At 42.5% G+C, this 16,009-nt stretch overlaps 1 protein-coding gene across 1 annotated transcript in view; it reads right to left on the reverse strand.

Annotated features, from left to right (window-relative positions):
- Positions 1 to 3,962: 3,962 nt before the first annotated feature.
- Positions 3,963 to 16,009, reverse strand: part of HIT1 (Membrane trafficking VPS53 family protein) — a 219,665-nt gene continuing 207,618 nt past the window's right edge. Inside the window, exons 21-26 of the mRNA XM_087692356.1 lie at positions 15,192 to 15,285; positions 14,996 to 15,073; positions 11,044 to 11,106; positions 10,845 to 10,913; positions 4,861 to 4,956; positions 3,963 to 4,703 (exon numbers count right to left, since the gene is read on the reverse strand). Of these exons, the coding sequence (XP_087548482.1) occupies positions 4,359 to 4,703; positions 4,861 to 4,956; positions 10,845 to 10,913; positions 11,044 to 11,106; positions 14,996 to 15,073; positions 15,192 to 15,285 (745 nt within the window). The 3' untranslated portion in view covers positions 3,963 to 4,358. The remainder of the gene's footprint in view (positions 4,704 to 4,860; positions 4,957 to 10,844; positions 10,914 to 11,043; positions 11,107 to 14,995; positions 15,074 to 15,191; positions 15,286 to 16,009) is intronic.

A 16,009-nucleotide genomic window follows, 5' to 3' on the forward strand; every position in this document is an offset into this window, starting at 1 on the left:
AGGATTTTCGATGGATAATTCAAAAAGTGGATAGAAGATGCGCTATCACTTCACTGATGAAGTGTGTACCCTGGTCACTGACTAGTTTGATGAGGCAGCCGAATCGTAAAATCACTTGCTCCCACAAGAACTTTGCAGTCGTTCTAGCGTCGTTTTTTCGTGTCGCTCTCGCTTCTGCCCGTTTTGTTAGGTAGTCTGTGGCTACAATGATGTATTTAGCTTGTGAATACTGTGTAGCTGGGCTGATGGATCCTATGAAGTCAATTTCCCATTTTTCGAAGGGTTATCGTGCAATGATTAGGGTCAATTCCATTTGATCATTGCGAATTGAGACCTTCATCCGTTGACACTCGTCACAATGCTTAACGAATCGTTCTGCATCACGAAACAACGTTGGCCACCATAGTTGAGATTGTAGCACCTTGTGGGCTATCGTGTCTCCGCGAAAGTGCCCACCAGTGATTTCACTATGCGCTTTTGAAAGCACATCGTGCATCTCATGCTCGCACATGCATCTACGCAGTAGTCCATCTTGCCCTAGTTGATATAGCTGGCATGCTATCAATTGGCAGGGTTGGATCTTGAGGATGAGTCGCCTAAGTCTTGCCTTGTCTGTCGGTCGCTCAGGCAGTCCATGCTCAAGCACTTGGACTACGTCATCTGCCCAATATGATGTTAGATCTGCCTTAAATAAATCTCTCTCGTTGGAAAGGTTAAAGAGATGGGAGTTGGGTAAATTCATCGGCAATGCTTTCTCCAGCGGTCTCTCCCATGGGGATGTGTGACATATGGTCAACCATGTAGTGCTGTTTTCCTTTCTGTAGAACCACGGAGAAGTCAAACTCCAAAAGTAGAAGGATACACCAAGCTATGCGTCCTGTAGTGCAAGGTTTATTTACTAGCTATAGCAAGGCTTGATGGTCCACAAAGAAGGTAAAGGGTGTAGCCAATAGATAATGCCAGAATTTCTTCACAGCAAACACCATGGCCAAGCCCTCTCTCTTTGTCGTCGAGTAATTCATTTCCATTTTAGTGAGTTGTTTGCTAGCAAAGCTCAGTGGATAGTCCAAGTTGTGTTCGCCAGGTTGGCACAACACTGCCCCCATAACAATTTTCGAGGCATCGATATACCCGTGGAAGGTAATGGTCCAATTTGGGGCTTGTAGAATCGGTGCTGTGGTTAGAGCCTTCTTCAACTCTTCATATGCTCGTTGGCATGCTTCAGTCCATTCAAAGACAATTACCAGCTTGTATAAAGGTCTGGCAATTAATGCGTAATTCAACACAAACCGCCGATAGTATCCCATGTGACCTAGAAGCATTGAACTCCCTTATAGTTGATTGGGGACGGAAGATGAATAATAACTCAGACTTTCGAGAAGTCAGTGGCAATGCCATTCTTTAACACCACGTTCCCTAGGATGCATCCATGCTTCACCCAAAACTGACACTTTAAGGGGTTCAAGAAGAGACGATAAAGGCGACACCACTCAAAGACTGCTCAGAGTTTTTCTAAGTGTTCTCTCCAGGTCGAGTGAACGCACAGGTCATCCACAAAGACTTCCAACTCTTTGCGAAGCATGTCTTTAAATATGGCGCACATGAGGTGTTGGAAGGTGGCGAGGACATTAGTCAACCCGAAGGGTATGCCTATGTAAGCAAAGATGCCCCACTCAGTGGCGAATGCAGTCTTATGCTTGTCGGCAGGATGCACTTGCACCTGATTGTATCTCGAGAAGCCGTCCAAAAAACTGTAGGCTTCCTTGCCAGCCACTTTTTCAAGCATGTGCTTGGTGTATGGCAATGGATAGTTGTCCCTCTTAGTAGCAATGTTCACCTTCTTGTAATTGATACACACTCTGATTTTTTCGTTCTTCTTCATGACAATGACTATGGGCGATACCCAATCCGTGTGCTCAATTTCGTAAATGAATCCTGCTCTCATCAGCTTGTGAATCTCTTCCTTGATCACGTGAGCATGTTTCGGATTCATAGGGTACGATCGCTGCGTGACCGGTGGCATAGCATCTGGTGTCATGGATATGTTATGAGTCACTACACTTGGATCTACCCCCCTTAAGCTCTTCTAAGGACCAAGCGAATACATCTATGTACTCTCGCAAGAGAGCAACAAAACTCGTCTCCTCTTCCTCAATTAGGTCATCGGCAATGAAGGCTGGTCAAGGTATCTCCCCTTCCTGGGCTAGGTCCACCTCCTTGACCTTGGCTGTGGTCCCTCAATCGGTTCACTCGTTTGCCCTTGACGTTTGGCACCCAACATGATCACTACCCTGTGCCCTTTCTTGAATTTCGTAAATCTTTTAGGGAGGTCTTGTGGCTTTCTCTGTTCTTCCGTTCATGTGTCCCTGGGTTGTTTTATCCTTTCCTCTTTCAACCGTATGTGCCTCAAGTGGACGGGTAGGTCCCCCTCGGTGCATCTGGTCTTGATAGCCTAGGTACCTCTGGGTTGCTATTTGAACTTACCTCTGACTTAGAGTTGAACTTCCCTGTCTGTGGTAGAAGACGTGGTCTCCCCTGATGGTCACCACTCAGAGGGTGACTCTGTCCGAAGCACTGGTGTCGTATCGGGCTGGGCTAGACCAGCTTGATCAAAATCTATGGCCCTTACGTGTTCCAACCAGGCATGATCACAATCGCTGCGCATGACCCCTTGCTCGATCTTGAAGGCACTCTTTTTCTACTGCTTGGAATCTGCCCATATTTGTTCTATTCCCCGTCCCTTAGTGTCATATTCTATGGTATCCATCTCACCCTTGCTTTTGTCAATGAAGGATTGGTAGTCTTCGTATTCGTCATTGGAGTCCTCTTCGTTAGACTGCTCGTCGTCTCCTAGGTCTTGGTATATCCCTTGTCTTTGATCGGGGATTAGGGCCTAGTTGTACATGAGGTTCAAGTCATGCACCCCAGTCCACTGCCACTTGGATTCATCTAGGAGATTCTGTAGTGGTTTGAAGTTTGCACTGGGTTGCCGGAGCTTGCTCGTAAAATATATTCTCCCTTTCAACATGTGAGATCGTAAATTACTTCAAGCGCTAAAGGGGAGTACAATAATATTGCAAATATATAATTTCTCACTTTATAATGTCTCAAATAGTGATTAGACCAAAATATACAAGCTAGCCATCCCATCAGATACTACTTGGTTTACACGAGATGAGAACGACAAAGACTCAGCATCTACCTATATATAGAAACCTCAAATGGCATGCTTTTAATAAAGCATGCCATAAATTTTTGTTGTTTATTGCAAAGAAAAGAGGGGAGCTATGAAAGGGTTTTGTAACTTTGGTTCCATACTTGGGCTATGAGCCATATCAGTGTGTAGCCTTGATGTTTCTCACTTTGAACACATCACAACATACAATGTGATTCATATGAAGAGACTTGCTATATTCTCTTGTGAGAATTGATGAGACACACAGCCGGCCCTTTAAGAGAATTTATCGTCCTCAGTCAATATTAGTTCCATGAATGAGGTGTTTAAACATTGGAAGGGCATGCATCCACAACCAATGGTTATGTACCGAAATTTCACAACTAGGCTCTCTCTTTTTGATAGCAGGGGAGGACTTGCATGAGTTTTACAATCCACTTTAAGGAACTAATAATTTAGGTGATACATTATTTAAATTTTGCTCCTAAATAAAGTGAGAAAAGCTGTCATTACCTTTGGCAATTATACAGACATGGAACTAGTAGCTAGAGCCTAGCATTGCATGACACATCGCAAAACTTGATGAGAGATTCTTTACGCCATTAAAGGCATGGTATACTCTGCTTCACTTTTGCAACCTAGCGTCCTAGGCTACTATCCCTAGGGCTGGTGGAATTTGAGTGAAATATCCATATATTTTTCTCCATGAAAAAAGACATTTATACCATAAAAGGATTTCTGACCAAGTGCAGAGAATTTGTTGCTATGCTATGCCTTAGTGGGTATGAGTAAAGAAAAGAATGCCAGCTCCAACAAATAAACGGATTGATGACAAAGTGCCCTCATCAGATTTGGCACATTTGCTATTGTTTGTGTAACAAAAAACTACTGAAAAACTTCAGCACATCTGAACCCCTGAATAAATTACAGTTTACTGTTTTGCATCGACAGAATACTGATACAAAAGCATGCATGTGCATGCCTGTCCACTTTCAAAAAAATTTGGGATTAAAGCATGCTGATGGTCAAAACTTGGGACTTTGGACCACATGGAGGTAAAACTGAAGGAATTTCAGGCTAACCAACTGTGCAAAACCACCAAAAGGCTTCATCAAGCTCTGCTGATATGCAAACTACAGAACCAGGAACTGGCAGATAATGCCACTCCGATACTAAAATCAACTCATGTGTTGTTGAAGAGCTTTCTGAAAGTCCCTTCCTTCTTGGAAGCCCCTTCCTTGGCAGATTCTGCCAATGCAAATATTCTCTTCAAACCTGTGCTTGATACAGCTGCTGCAGCAGCAGCAGATTGTGCCATAGCTCCCCTTCCAAGAGCTGCAGCACGAGCCATCATGGCTTCTCTACTTGCAACATTGACATGAGCTGTAACAGGAGTGGAAGGGGTAGAGGGGGCTGCTGCAACCATAGGCAAAGCAGCAGGAGGTGCAGGACTGCTTGGGGCCACCCCACTGGTGCCACGCCGATTGAAATAGTCCAGAAGTGGCTGCTGCTCTGATTTTTTCAATCCCTGAAAAGAAACAAGATGTTTATACAAGAATGACATTCAACAACGAACAGCATCTCGATAGAAACCAAAACAAAAAGTACTGGATTGGATAAAAAGCCCGATCGGTCAATTTCAGGAAAATATGCTCCCCATGACTTATGAGGACACATGAAACCACCTTCAAATCAAGAATTCGTTGAAAATCTGCAGCAGTCCCTTCCAGTAGCAAGGCACGATATGTATCTGCAATTGACTCTACTGGTGACAAAATTACCTGCTTTACCAACAGCTACATCAGAACATGAGCAGACAAAAAAAAGTTCACAAAGGAAGATGAGCATTTATAGAACGGATGCCTTCAAAATACTAAAGTGGTTTGAACACTTGAGAAAGTATGTAGTAACTGAAGCAACTACAGCTAGGAATCTTGATTCAACAGCTTCAACTTCCTGGGACATTCTAGAATAGCTTTGCATTCCTAGCTCTCAACGCACTTATTCTCCAACTGACACTGTGTGCAGTCTCTGAAGTTACAAAACCAACCAATGTGTCTGCCATGGACTTTCAATTAGATATAAGCTTGGCCTTGTGAAGTGTTACATTGTCTCTATTTACTTGGTTCTCAGTACTCTGGAAGAGGAATTAAACAGGTCACATGGGGCTGCCACCTTTTGGGGCTTTTGTTAACTGGAATTAGGCTTGAAATAGAATGGATGAAATAATTAGAAAATTCTATTAGAAGCACCTCAGCGAAAATTATCACCGAGGTAAACTACCAAGTACAAGCTTGTATATGCACAGATATAAAATTCACAAAGGAATTAAGAGAAACGATATATCCATAGTATATCCTTAGCTTTCTGCAGGAAGGAGGTGTCAGGAACATGGCTAATTGAACACCATATGATGTTGGCTGTAATGCCAAATTCTGTAAGGTGACGGCAAGTGCCAGTCTCCCAAGTGCGAAGGAAGGCATCTCACATCCTGCTCAAACAATCAGAGTCTCCCTGCAATCTCTCCCACCTACCTGTTAGTATGAATTATATTAGTCCAGCTGCAAGAAAGTGCTTCCAAAGTAGAGATATGCTGTTGCTCTTTGGCTCAGTTCTCACTGTCCATACAGTACCAACCAATGATGCTACAAATGATCTCCCATCTGTGACAATGAACTCCTGTCCACTCCAAGAAAAATTCGGAGTGGGGACACTGCTCTGTTGCTTGTCTGGTATCCAGCATAACATGCTTCCTGAAAGTTCTCATATCAACATGTGCAACCTCTTATCTATGACACACACTACTTCCCAGGTGCTTTTAGGGGAGACCCCAGAAGACTGCTAGCCTCTTATGTTATATAAGCTACCGGAAGAGTGAAATGTTCCTAGTCAGAAACTATCTTCCAGTATTCTCCAGTTCTGTCAACAATGGCTGAGTAATCCAATGTCAACACTTGTACCAAGTAAATTCAGCAATCTCATGAGTGTACAGGCCTAAGAGTCTCAGGATGGTGGAGAGCACCTTCACCCCCATAGTGCTCTGTATCTCATTTGGTAAACTACCCATGCATCTAAGTCGTTCCGCAACTCTCTGATACAGTGCAATGATCCCATATTATCTCTGATGGTATCTAAGCATATGTGTAATCTCTGGAGTCCGTCTCATTGTATTGCATCAAAGGCTTTGTGGAAGTCCATGAATCAATGAAAAACTCTGCAGCCATATGCCTTTGCCTGTACAATCAAGCTCCTCAAGGTGAAAATATGATTTAGTGTTCAGTCATAGTGTTGAGGTGGTACATTGGAAGTATTGTTGGGGTTCTCCTTGAGCCAAGTAGCAAAGGCTTCTTTGCCACGTTTGCTATTAATACTGTGCTTCCGAAATCCAAGTGGCTTCTTTGAGAGGGTGTTTTTTCAACTTGATGAGATACTCGGGATAACCCTTGTGCTCTTGGTGCCGAAGGATTGTTTCTATTTTAAAGGGGCCCTTGAAATGAAGCAGTGGAACATGTAGCCCCATTGGGTATTTTGGGTAGAATGTACACAAATTTTCTCTGGCTAATCCAACTTGTAGGTGACCTTGTTCACAACTTGGGTGATGTGGTATGGTCCATAGTATTGATGGTTGAACTTGGGGCTTATATTCTTTGGCAAGGACATATGCTTGGAACTAACAAGGATCATGTCTCCCATAGTGAATAGAATTGCTTTGCGCTTTTTGTTGGCTTGCTCAATTATGGTAATTTTTCTCTTTTTCAAACTCTGCTTGGTTGTTGCATTTCTCTCTCTCCATTTCCTTAAGAAGTTTTCTACATCTTGATGTTCTGCTTTGGCAGCTCCTGAGGCTACCACCAAAGGTGTGATGACTTCTTTTCACCGGCTAACTCAAAGGGGGTGTAACTTGTTGAATGGATTGCATGTTGCGAGGCCTAATATTTGTGATAGGCTGTGGTGTTGTTTGAATTGGAGCTCTTGGGTTGCTAGGTCCTGACGCTGTGGCTTGGCAAGAGACTCCTAGCTTGCTATCCTTCATTTGAACTTTGATTGGCATTTTACTTGGGAGTTACATTCTTTCGTATGGCACTTGTACACCTTCTCTTTGCATACCTAGCAGCATCTCATTGACTTACCGAACATTGCAATCACATGCTTATTATAAAACTCAAGGCCCAAAGTGACTTCAAAGTCATCCATAGGTATCACTAGAAAATTGAGCCCAATCTTCCATTTCCGTACTTCCACTTGCAGTGTAAACACTTGTTTCACTTCCTTTGCTTCTCTTCGTGCAAAAGTTACTGTTAATTCTTTTGGAGCCTAGGATATTTTTAGTCATACTTTACTGCACACTGTTGCGTGATGAAATTGTGAGTTCTCTTTCTACCATGATTGGTTGATCCCCTTTACTAACTCTTCCTTTTCAAGTACAGGTGGTGGACAACTGCTACTCGTGTCACCATGCATTGGGATTGTGCACTCACTGTTCCCACTCTTAGGTGATTTGATCTCTCCTTAGTTCCATTGGGAATCTCCTTAATGCGCTTGTGGCTGTTACTCTTAATCCACTTGTAGATGTTGTGTTTTCCATGGGATATCTATTTTAGTAGTATGATGCAATTAAAATATCTAACTCTTGAGATTGGGGATGGGGGTCTCCACCATGATGTATTTGATTTTGCTAACCCATAAGATATGCTTGGAGTTGGTCTGTAGTGATTGTTTCCCCACCTTCCAAATGCTCCCCTTGGTACCAAGATGTGGCTAGAGTCACTCATGACTGGTCTTGCTGACCAAGAATTAGTGGCGAGGTTGGTGTTGAATCTTCCTTGGCTCCCTTGGGCTATCCTCCTTTCTTCCAAATCCACTAGCCTTTTAGCCATCCTCATGACCTCAGCTAGACTTATTGGCTCTTGTCTCTCTATATCTCTTCTAGCCCACACCTACGTGCTGAATAGAAATCCATGTAACTTTGTGCCTATATCCATGTTTGGGAGTTGCAATATCAATTGCCTATACTTGCTAACATGTTCCTCCATCTTGCCTTGTGCTTGTTTGAGGTTTCTCCACTCGTCCCCGACCTTGAATTTTTCCATCTTTGAGATGAAGTAGTGAGAAGATGGTATGGCCTTGCTCTTACTCCAATAGGTACCAAGGTACCAACTAGTTGCATCCTCTTTGACATATATGGTTGCCACTTCTCTCTTTCTCTCTTTAGTGATCTTGGTATATTTCAAGTATCCATCTACTTTTGTGTTAAAGTATCTATCTACTTTTACAATCCACTTCTTCAAAACTGACACATCTTTCTCTCCCTTATACTTCATGGGTTGGGATATCTTGAACTTTCCATAGTCATCCCCTGAACTCTCACTCTCCTCTCCATCATTGGTGCTTTGTCTCTTGTCTTTCTTTTGGTCTCCTACTTCAGATTCCTTCTCTTTGTCCTTTTGCATCTCTTGAGACCTCCTAGATGCTTCTTCCATTGCCATCCTATCTACCAATCTATCTATCTCCTCTTGTAGTTTGTCTCTTCTCCTTATCTTGTTGTTTCATCCACTCTCTATCTCCTTCGTTTGCTTCAAAATTTTCTATCTTTTTTCCTTTTCTTCCTTCCTTTGCATACTCTTCCAAATTGAGTCTACATGCCCTCTAACTGCCTCTCTAATTGGGCTACTTTCTCTTCTTGGGCTTCTCCCCATTCTTGCCCTTGGCTCTTCTTCCTCTCCTCAACTGCCATAGGTGGGATGGGTGCATTGTCTTCATGGTCCTTCATGTTGTGGGAAGTAGTGCCTTGGCTCACGGTGGTGTATTGTAGAAGAGCAGTGTCTCAGCTTTGAGGTTGTTGCCCTAGGGATGCTACAATTTTCCTTTGGGTGGTAGATGCGCCGCGAGGAAGCTCTATCATGCCTTTAGATGGTGAGCTGCACTGAGGTCATCGTGCCGTGGGGCGTCCCGTTGCGAGGTGTCACGCTGGGGTATCATGACAGGGTTGATACGATGTGGGGCGATGCCATGTGGGGTGTTGCGACGTGGAGCATCACAACGTGGGTCCGCATGGCATAATTTCTTTGGGGTATTAGATCTTCTCTCTTATTCCATGAGCATTTCTTAACTCCAAGAAAGAGTTGCTCTGATTCCAAATATAATGCACCTATACTCAATCACTCACTCAACACGGCACAAAAAGGTAACACGATATGTGAGTGCAAATGTATACTCTTACATTATTCAATGAAAGAAATGATACAACATAGGCATATCCAAAGACTACACCCTCATGATGTTGCACATGTGACGGTTCACCACAAGGTATAAGAAATCACACGTAGAGTGGAAACCAAGCACGTCTCAGAGTCACTACTACTCCTTATGTAGGTGTTTTTGTAGGCAATGCCATAGTATCCCTATAAAGCCCTTATGGGGGGGGAGGGGGGGAATAATGGTGGGTAGTGTGTGGGGTGGGGCCCAATAGGGAGAGAGGGGGGCAAAAGTCCCCACGTCAAGGGTGGGAGGAGGGGGTGCGAGTTGGATTGCTTTTTCTCTCTCAAGGCAGGGGCGAAAGGGGTCTCAAGGGCATGGGGGTGGAGCCTAGTGGGGAGGGAGGGGGGCAAAGGTCAGTATGGCAAGAATTGGGTTGCTTGGTTTTCTTCTTAAGGCTGGGGTGGCAGGGGTCCTGAGGGTGGGGGGATGGGCCCACTATCACTAATTCTTGCATGTCTTGAAAGCAGATGCAAAATGAACAAGTGAGCAGTGGAGGGCCTTTTATTAGCAGCAGTGTTTCCATCCACATGGGTAAACAGCCATCTATTCCATAAGAGGTTGCTGGGGAAGCTTCAAGGTGATTTGATAAAAAAGAGGAAGTATTCAGAAGCTCCTTCCCATTGGCAAGCAACATGTTTCCTTCTATTTAGAGGAGATGAGAGGTCAATTGTGCCGCTCTTTACACCCACCATCCATTGTTAAATAAGTTAACTATGCTGCTCCAAAAGTTTCACACCTAGACCTAGTTCACCACACTACTTTTCTTACCAAAGAAAGCTTGATTTGACTCTCGATGCTCGATAGAAAAGAAGGTATTTTGCAACCAAGTTTCTCAGGTGGTGCCTCAAGGAATCCATTAACTAGCCTTTAATTGGAGTGAGAGGAGATCCAATCTATAGCGCAGAAGACTGATTGACTTGATAAATTCACAATATGCATACATGGCTGTAGTAAGTCCCAGACATTCTCTACATCTCCTGCAAGAAGACTGGTCATCTGCAAACTCTACAAGCAAGAGTCTCCCCAAAGACAAACAGGTAACTAGATACCTCTGGTCCCAACCTCTAGACTTGTAAAGAAAAGCCCATAGCCGGCCTCTAGCACAAATAAGGAAAGAAAAGGTATACCGTGCCCATGATCTGCGTATGTTGGTTTTCTTTGGGAACCCAATTAGGAGATTACACTTTCCCCTGAAATATGTCCAATTTCTAGTAAAAGATGCCCTAACACTCCTCTCTATAAGTTCAAAAATACAGAAAGCAAAATATATTTCAAAAGCATGATACAGATTAGACCCATGATAAAGAATGCTCCCAAGCACTTCCACACTTCCATACCTTTTAGTGATCCTTGATCGAGTTTTCCATTATATACATAGGTGTGAGTATCATTTAGTGAATCTAACATGTACCTTCAGTAAAGCCTCGGCTTTGCCCACCTCTCGGCCCACAAACTTGCTGTAGCTTGCAGATGCTGCAGTCTGAATAAAGAAAGAAAACATAAGAACTCAAATTCAGTTTGATGAATAAAGTTATTTGCATTCCTGTAAAAATGGCAACATGCATGATATATGCATGTTTTTAGGGAAAGGATGCTTCTATGATACTAACCTGTCCACTGAGTGAAGGCACTTCAAGCAACAATGTCTTGACAGCATGTGTATCAAGCAACAACTACAGAAGAAAAAATTCGATCATCAGAAAACCAGCATCTTGAATCACCTGACCTCAAATACTTCATATTACATATATCCTTACAACAGCATGCAAAAGTACAAATGTACATTTAATGCCCAGTACACAGACATACAAGAATTGAAAGCATGCCCCTTTGTATGTATACTAGTATGCCCAAGACTCAAGCTTAATGTAACCTCAAGCTTTATGCCGATGTTTGATTCATTGAAGCCATTGTACCGAGGAGCAATGCAGATGACACAGTCACCCAGAGCTGAGGATTTCTAGAGATGGCATGGCAGCAGAGATGATGACATAAAGACAACAGATAGCAATGCCTTCCCAAGATGCCATCACTAGATGCATAGAATGAGCACAAGCACTCCTGGATATGCTGAAGGCTGATGGCAATAGATGATGATGGAAGTTGATGATAAATGATGGCATCTGGATGTGATAATCAATGATACAAAAATGGCTACACCCCACATGCCCTGTTTATAGAAACTTTTGAGCCATTTGTCATACAAAAGTTCTTGACTTTTGTTGTTTGCATTCTTGTCAGTTGGCCAGCTAATAGTATAGCACCAATCCCAAAGGTTGGAGATCCTTTTGTTGCTAGAAGAATAGGACCACCATACTCCGCCAAATGCTAGCCAAGCTTTACAAATTGGTACTACAACATGAATTTGCAAATGGGACAATGGTTGCAGGTACAAGGCTGCAACAGTCAGCCCCAACACATAGCTCTACGTGTTAGTGTGGGCACCATACGGTAGCAGGGGGATGAGAGAATGAGGAGAGCTCACTGATCATGAAGGATCAATGATGGATAGTGGATAATGAAAGTGGGAGGGCAAGGGCAAGCTGCCTATATATAGGCAAGAAAGAGGGAAAACCCTAAATGTGGTTAAACCCCTAAAAAATAGTCAAAAGTGCACAAAAAGAAATGCACTAATGCGCCCTCCATCTAAAGTGTCTAAAACACATAAAATGATAGACAAGGACAATGTCAGAGCTCTTAATGACATAGGCTCACATGCAAGAGATGACCACACAAGACACACGTCCAGAGGTGGTTAAGGACCAGGAGTGCCCACAAATGGCGTATTTGCAACAATAAATGCAAACCTGCCCTGCTGCTTGTCTGGAAAAAAGAGGCTGCCTAGCGACAAAAAAAAGTCGCCTTGGTCAGAAAAGACCAACCAGTTTGAAACGCAACAGAGAAAGGATTTTATCCACCTATAAATAGATCGCTCAACACAGAACAGTGCTACCCAGCCGAGAAGAGTTGCTCCCCGGTCTTAAAGGCTTCAAGTGTGCCGGGGGACTGTCTGCACAAAAACGCAAGTGTATAGGGCCTGGTTCTGCAGCATGTGTGCGGGGGGCTGCCTGCAGAAAATGCAAGTCTGTTTTGGTGTCGCCCAGCCAATAGAATGGCCACCCAGCCTGTTTGATGCCACCTCGCTTGGTAGAGACCTCCCACGAGCAAAACACAAATCTGCCCTAGTAAATGCAGCCTAAAGAAGGGTTGGAAACAGGCCACCCTGCACTCTTTGACTCCAAGTGCAAGGTCTGCAGCACATGGGGATGACGCCTGGCAAGTTTTGTTGCGGACAACACACTCCTCTTCGAGATCTCTGGCTCCCACCACAAAAAGAAATGCACTAATGTGCCCTCTATCTAAAGTGTCTAAAACACATAAAATGATAGACAAAGACAAGGTTAGAGCTCCTAATGTCCTCATCTGACTCAAACTGAGGCTCACAGGCAAGAGATGACCACACAAGGCATACATGACTGCTAACAGAGCAGTCCCTTCTTAAGATGATCTCCCAAATGAAGAGCGAAACATCAATGCCACATGATATAGTCAAAGTGGAGATGGGAGCACCACCTATCATAGTTGATCCCCTTTTCTAGACAACGACTTTTATTCACAAGCTTTTGAGCCTCTCATAGCAGCGATGCTCCTAGACTTTTTCTAGAGTTATCTAGCCAACATTGCATGGTGACACTAGGCATTGGTGCCATGGTCATAGGCAATGGCTGTTTTAGAGGATAGAAATGGGAGATCCACCTTTCCTAGGGTTTGGATCCCCTAAAAACAAGAAGAAACAACAGAAATGTCAGAAATGAACAAGGAAATGGCCAGGAGAAAATGTTACCTATCATTGAAACGTTCACTTGAAAAGTCCATGTAATAGTGAAAAAAATGGGCTGAAAGTGGCATTTGTTGTGGCACACATTTCAAGTCTCATTCCTCTCTCTCTCCCTCTCTCTCTCTCTCTCACACACACACACACACACACACACACATTTTAAAAAACTTAACTTTGTGATGTACAGATTGAATTGTTCAATGTTAATTCTTCAATGTCTTGATTTTATTGAAATAAATGAATAGACATATGAATATAGGATTTTGAATAGGGATCATGGTATTATAAATTATAATGGAGCTTTACAGGTCATCGACCGTTTTATAGCCCTTTTCGTTTTCTACCATTAAGCCATTGCTGCTGTGGCAAGATCCACTGCTTTTTGGCCACTGTAGGAAGTCACCTCGGACAGACACCCACTGAGAGATGTTGAGCATACCACCAATGGCATCAGTCGTCCATGTCCCTACTTGAGGTACTACCAAAGGATATGGATAATACTGTCATACCATTCAGCTGCCCAGCTCCAACACATTAGCCTACAGCCTATCTATCAATGGGCAAATCCATAAGGGACATCATGGCATGATATTGATCCTCTTCTTACTTCATACCTTGTCATGTTAGTTTCACACTCATGAGCTTTGCCATGTCTAGCAGATGTATCAGATCAGATTGAACATCAGTAATTCATCAGTCAAATACTAAACGGGTAAGGGGACTAATGGCATTGATTACATCAAGGATTTCCCCCATATGCAGTGTAAAAAGGGAGTACTCTTCCATTACCAGCTTCAATTTTTCAAACTATGCCTAGCTTCATTTTCCGAGTTATCTAGATGTTTTTCTTTATTCAGTCATGTTTCATTTATTCTAGTTGGTACACATTGTAGTTCCCTGAGTTTCAGATGTATCAATCATCTGTCTTGTGCTGATTTAGCCAGTTGTAGATGTTAATACAACTTTCTTTCGTCCTTCCCTCTCAGCCACTGGTCATCATAAATGTAACCCAAGAAATTGCATGGAGAGCTAAATCCAAAGTGATGAGGTTCTCATTGGTAGAGATGCTGTGATTGTCACTCTAAAAACTCAATATTGTCTGCACTATTCTAGTCATTCACTTTCAAAACTGTGAGCCGGCTGGCTGGACTAAGACATCAATCAGAAGCACAGAAGTGCTTGTTGAAACTCATACGTGGGTATAATGTAAAAAATGCATTCTTGAACTATGCACGATAAACAAATTTTTCTAACCAAAACCTTGTATCCTCCCTGAACTTAGAGCTGCATCTATTCAGTCGAGAAGGAATTACTTTGTGTTTTACCTCCAGGAAGATTTTCGCTGAGATGTTATTAATAACAGTTTCTTTTCTTTGAAAAAAAGAACCCGTGCAATTCACTTGGGGTAAGATTATTTCAGCTGAAGTTCCTATCCTTGCAGATGATCTTCTTCAGCAACAAGTTATCAAATCAACTGAAAGTACAGTGATTCTGCATGCTCAACTACTAATTTTAGGTGTTTGATATGTGCATGACAAGTTATCACATAATACAGTGGCCCTGCCAGTCGATTTCTCATATTGTTTGGCTCTCCATTGTTCATTTTAGAAGATGTTTGTGTCAATGCATGTATGTATGTCTGAATACTGCCTGTGTATTCCTACACGGTTCACAAGACATAAACTTGAACCATTGGGTTATGCTTTTGGGATTATGAAAAAAACCTGCTGTGCTCCTGTCTCAGAAATCCGTTTGCATTTGTAAATATTGACATGGAACCGTGGAGCAAAAGATGCTGCTAACTGAACGAACAAACAACGAGATATTCCCATAAGTTCAAAGAGAACTTACTACTAAATTTGGGATGAAATGAGAGCAAAGTAAATGAAATTGCACTACCACTTGCATAACACCTCCCACCTTGTCAAGAAAAAACTGGAAGTATAAGGGAGAGAGAAGGCCACCGATCCCTGGGACGCTGCTTGAAAGTATAGCACTTATGCCATTCACATATCTGTGGAGTTTGCAACAAAAACTACAAGTCACACTATAATAATTGAAAAGAAGGCTAAATAAGGGTTTACTAGCAGTTTGGATATGCAGCTGTTTGGTGTTTAAGTTATACATTTGTCTATCAATTATACTGCATTAGGATAAGAAATGCATAAAGCACAGAAGCATATGCCAAACTACTTAGAAAGAATTATCTACTGCAGATGTATGTGTGTATATGCATGCTGATAGGAATATGCACAAATAACAGTCCAAGCCTTTGTAGACCACATGAAGCAACAGTCAATTAATTATCTTTCTGGGCTTAGTACGTGATGGAGATAAAGTAACCTTTACAACCATGATACAATGTCAAAAACCACCAGTTCTAGATAAGCCTAAGAAAGGAAGGGTTTAATTATTTCAAATTAAAGTTCCAAAAAATAGACTAAATTTTGCGACTAGAAACAATAAAATGCATCTCAACTCCTAAATGCATATGTTCATGGGGCTAACAATGGGAATGAGATATTGTTATTCTATACATTTGACTGGTAAAAACACCATTCCAAGAGGTCAGCAGGGTGCAGTGATCCCTGTAAAGATATTAAAGGATAAAACATATGAAACCACAAGTAAAACTAGAAAAACAAGCAGCTTCATATTACCTTAAGAAAGGAAGGGCATTGCAAACTTAAAATGTAACGATAGATAGTGTTGATGCTTTCTTCCCTTGTACAAGTATT

This window comes from Lygodium microphyllum, chromosome 14 (genome assembly GCF_053477565.2).
Source record: "Lygodium microphyllum isolate KBCC chromosome 14, Lygodium_microphyllum_v1.1.10, whole genome shotgun sequence".
Classification (NCBI taxonomy): domain Eukaryota; kingdom Viridiplantae; phylum Streptophyta; class Polypodiopsida; order Schizaeales; family Lygodiaceae; genus Lygodium; species Lygodium microphyllum.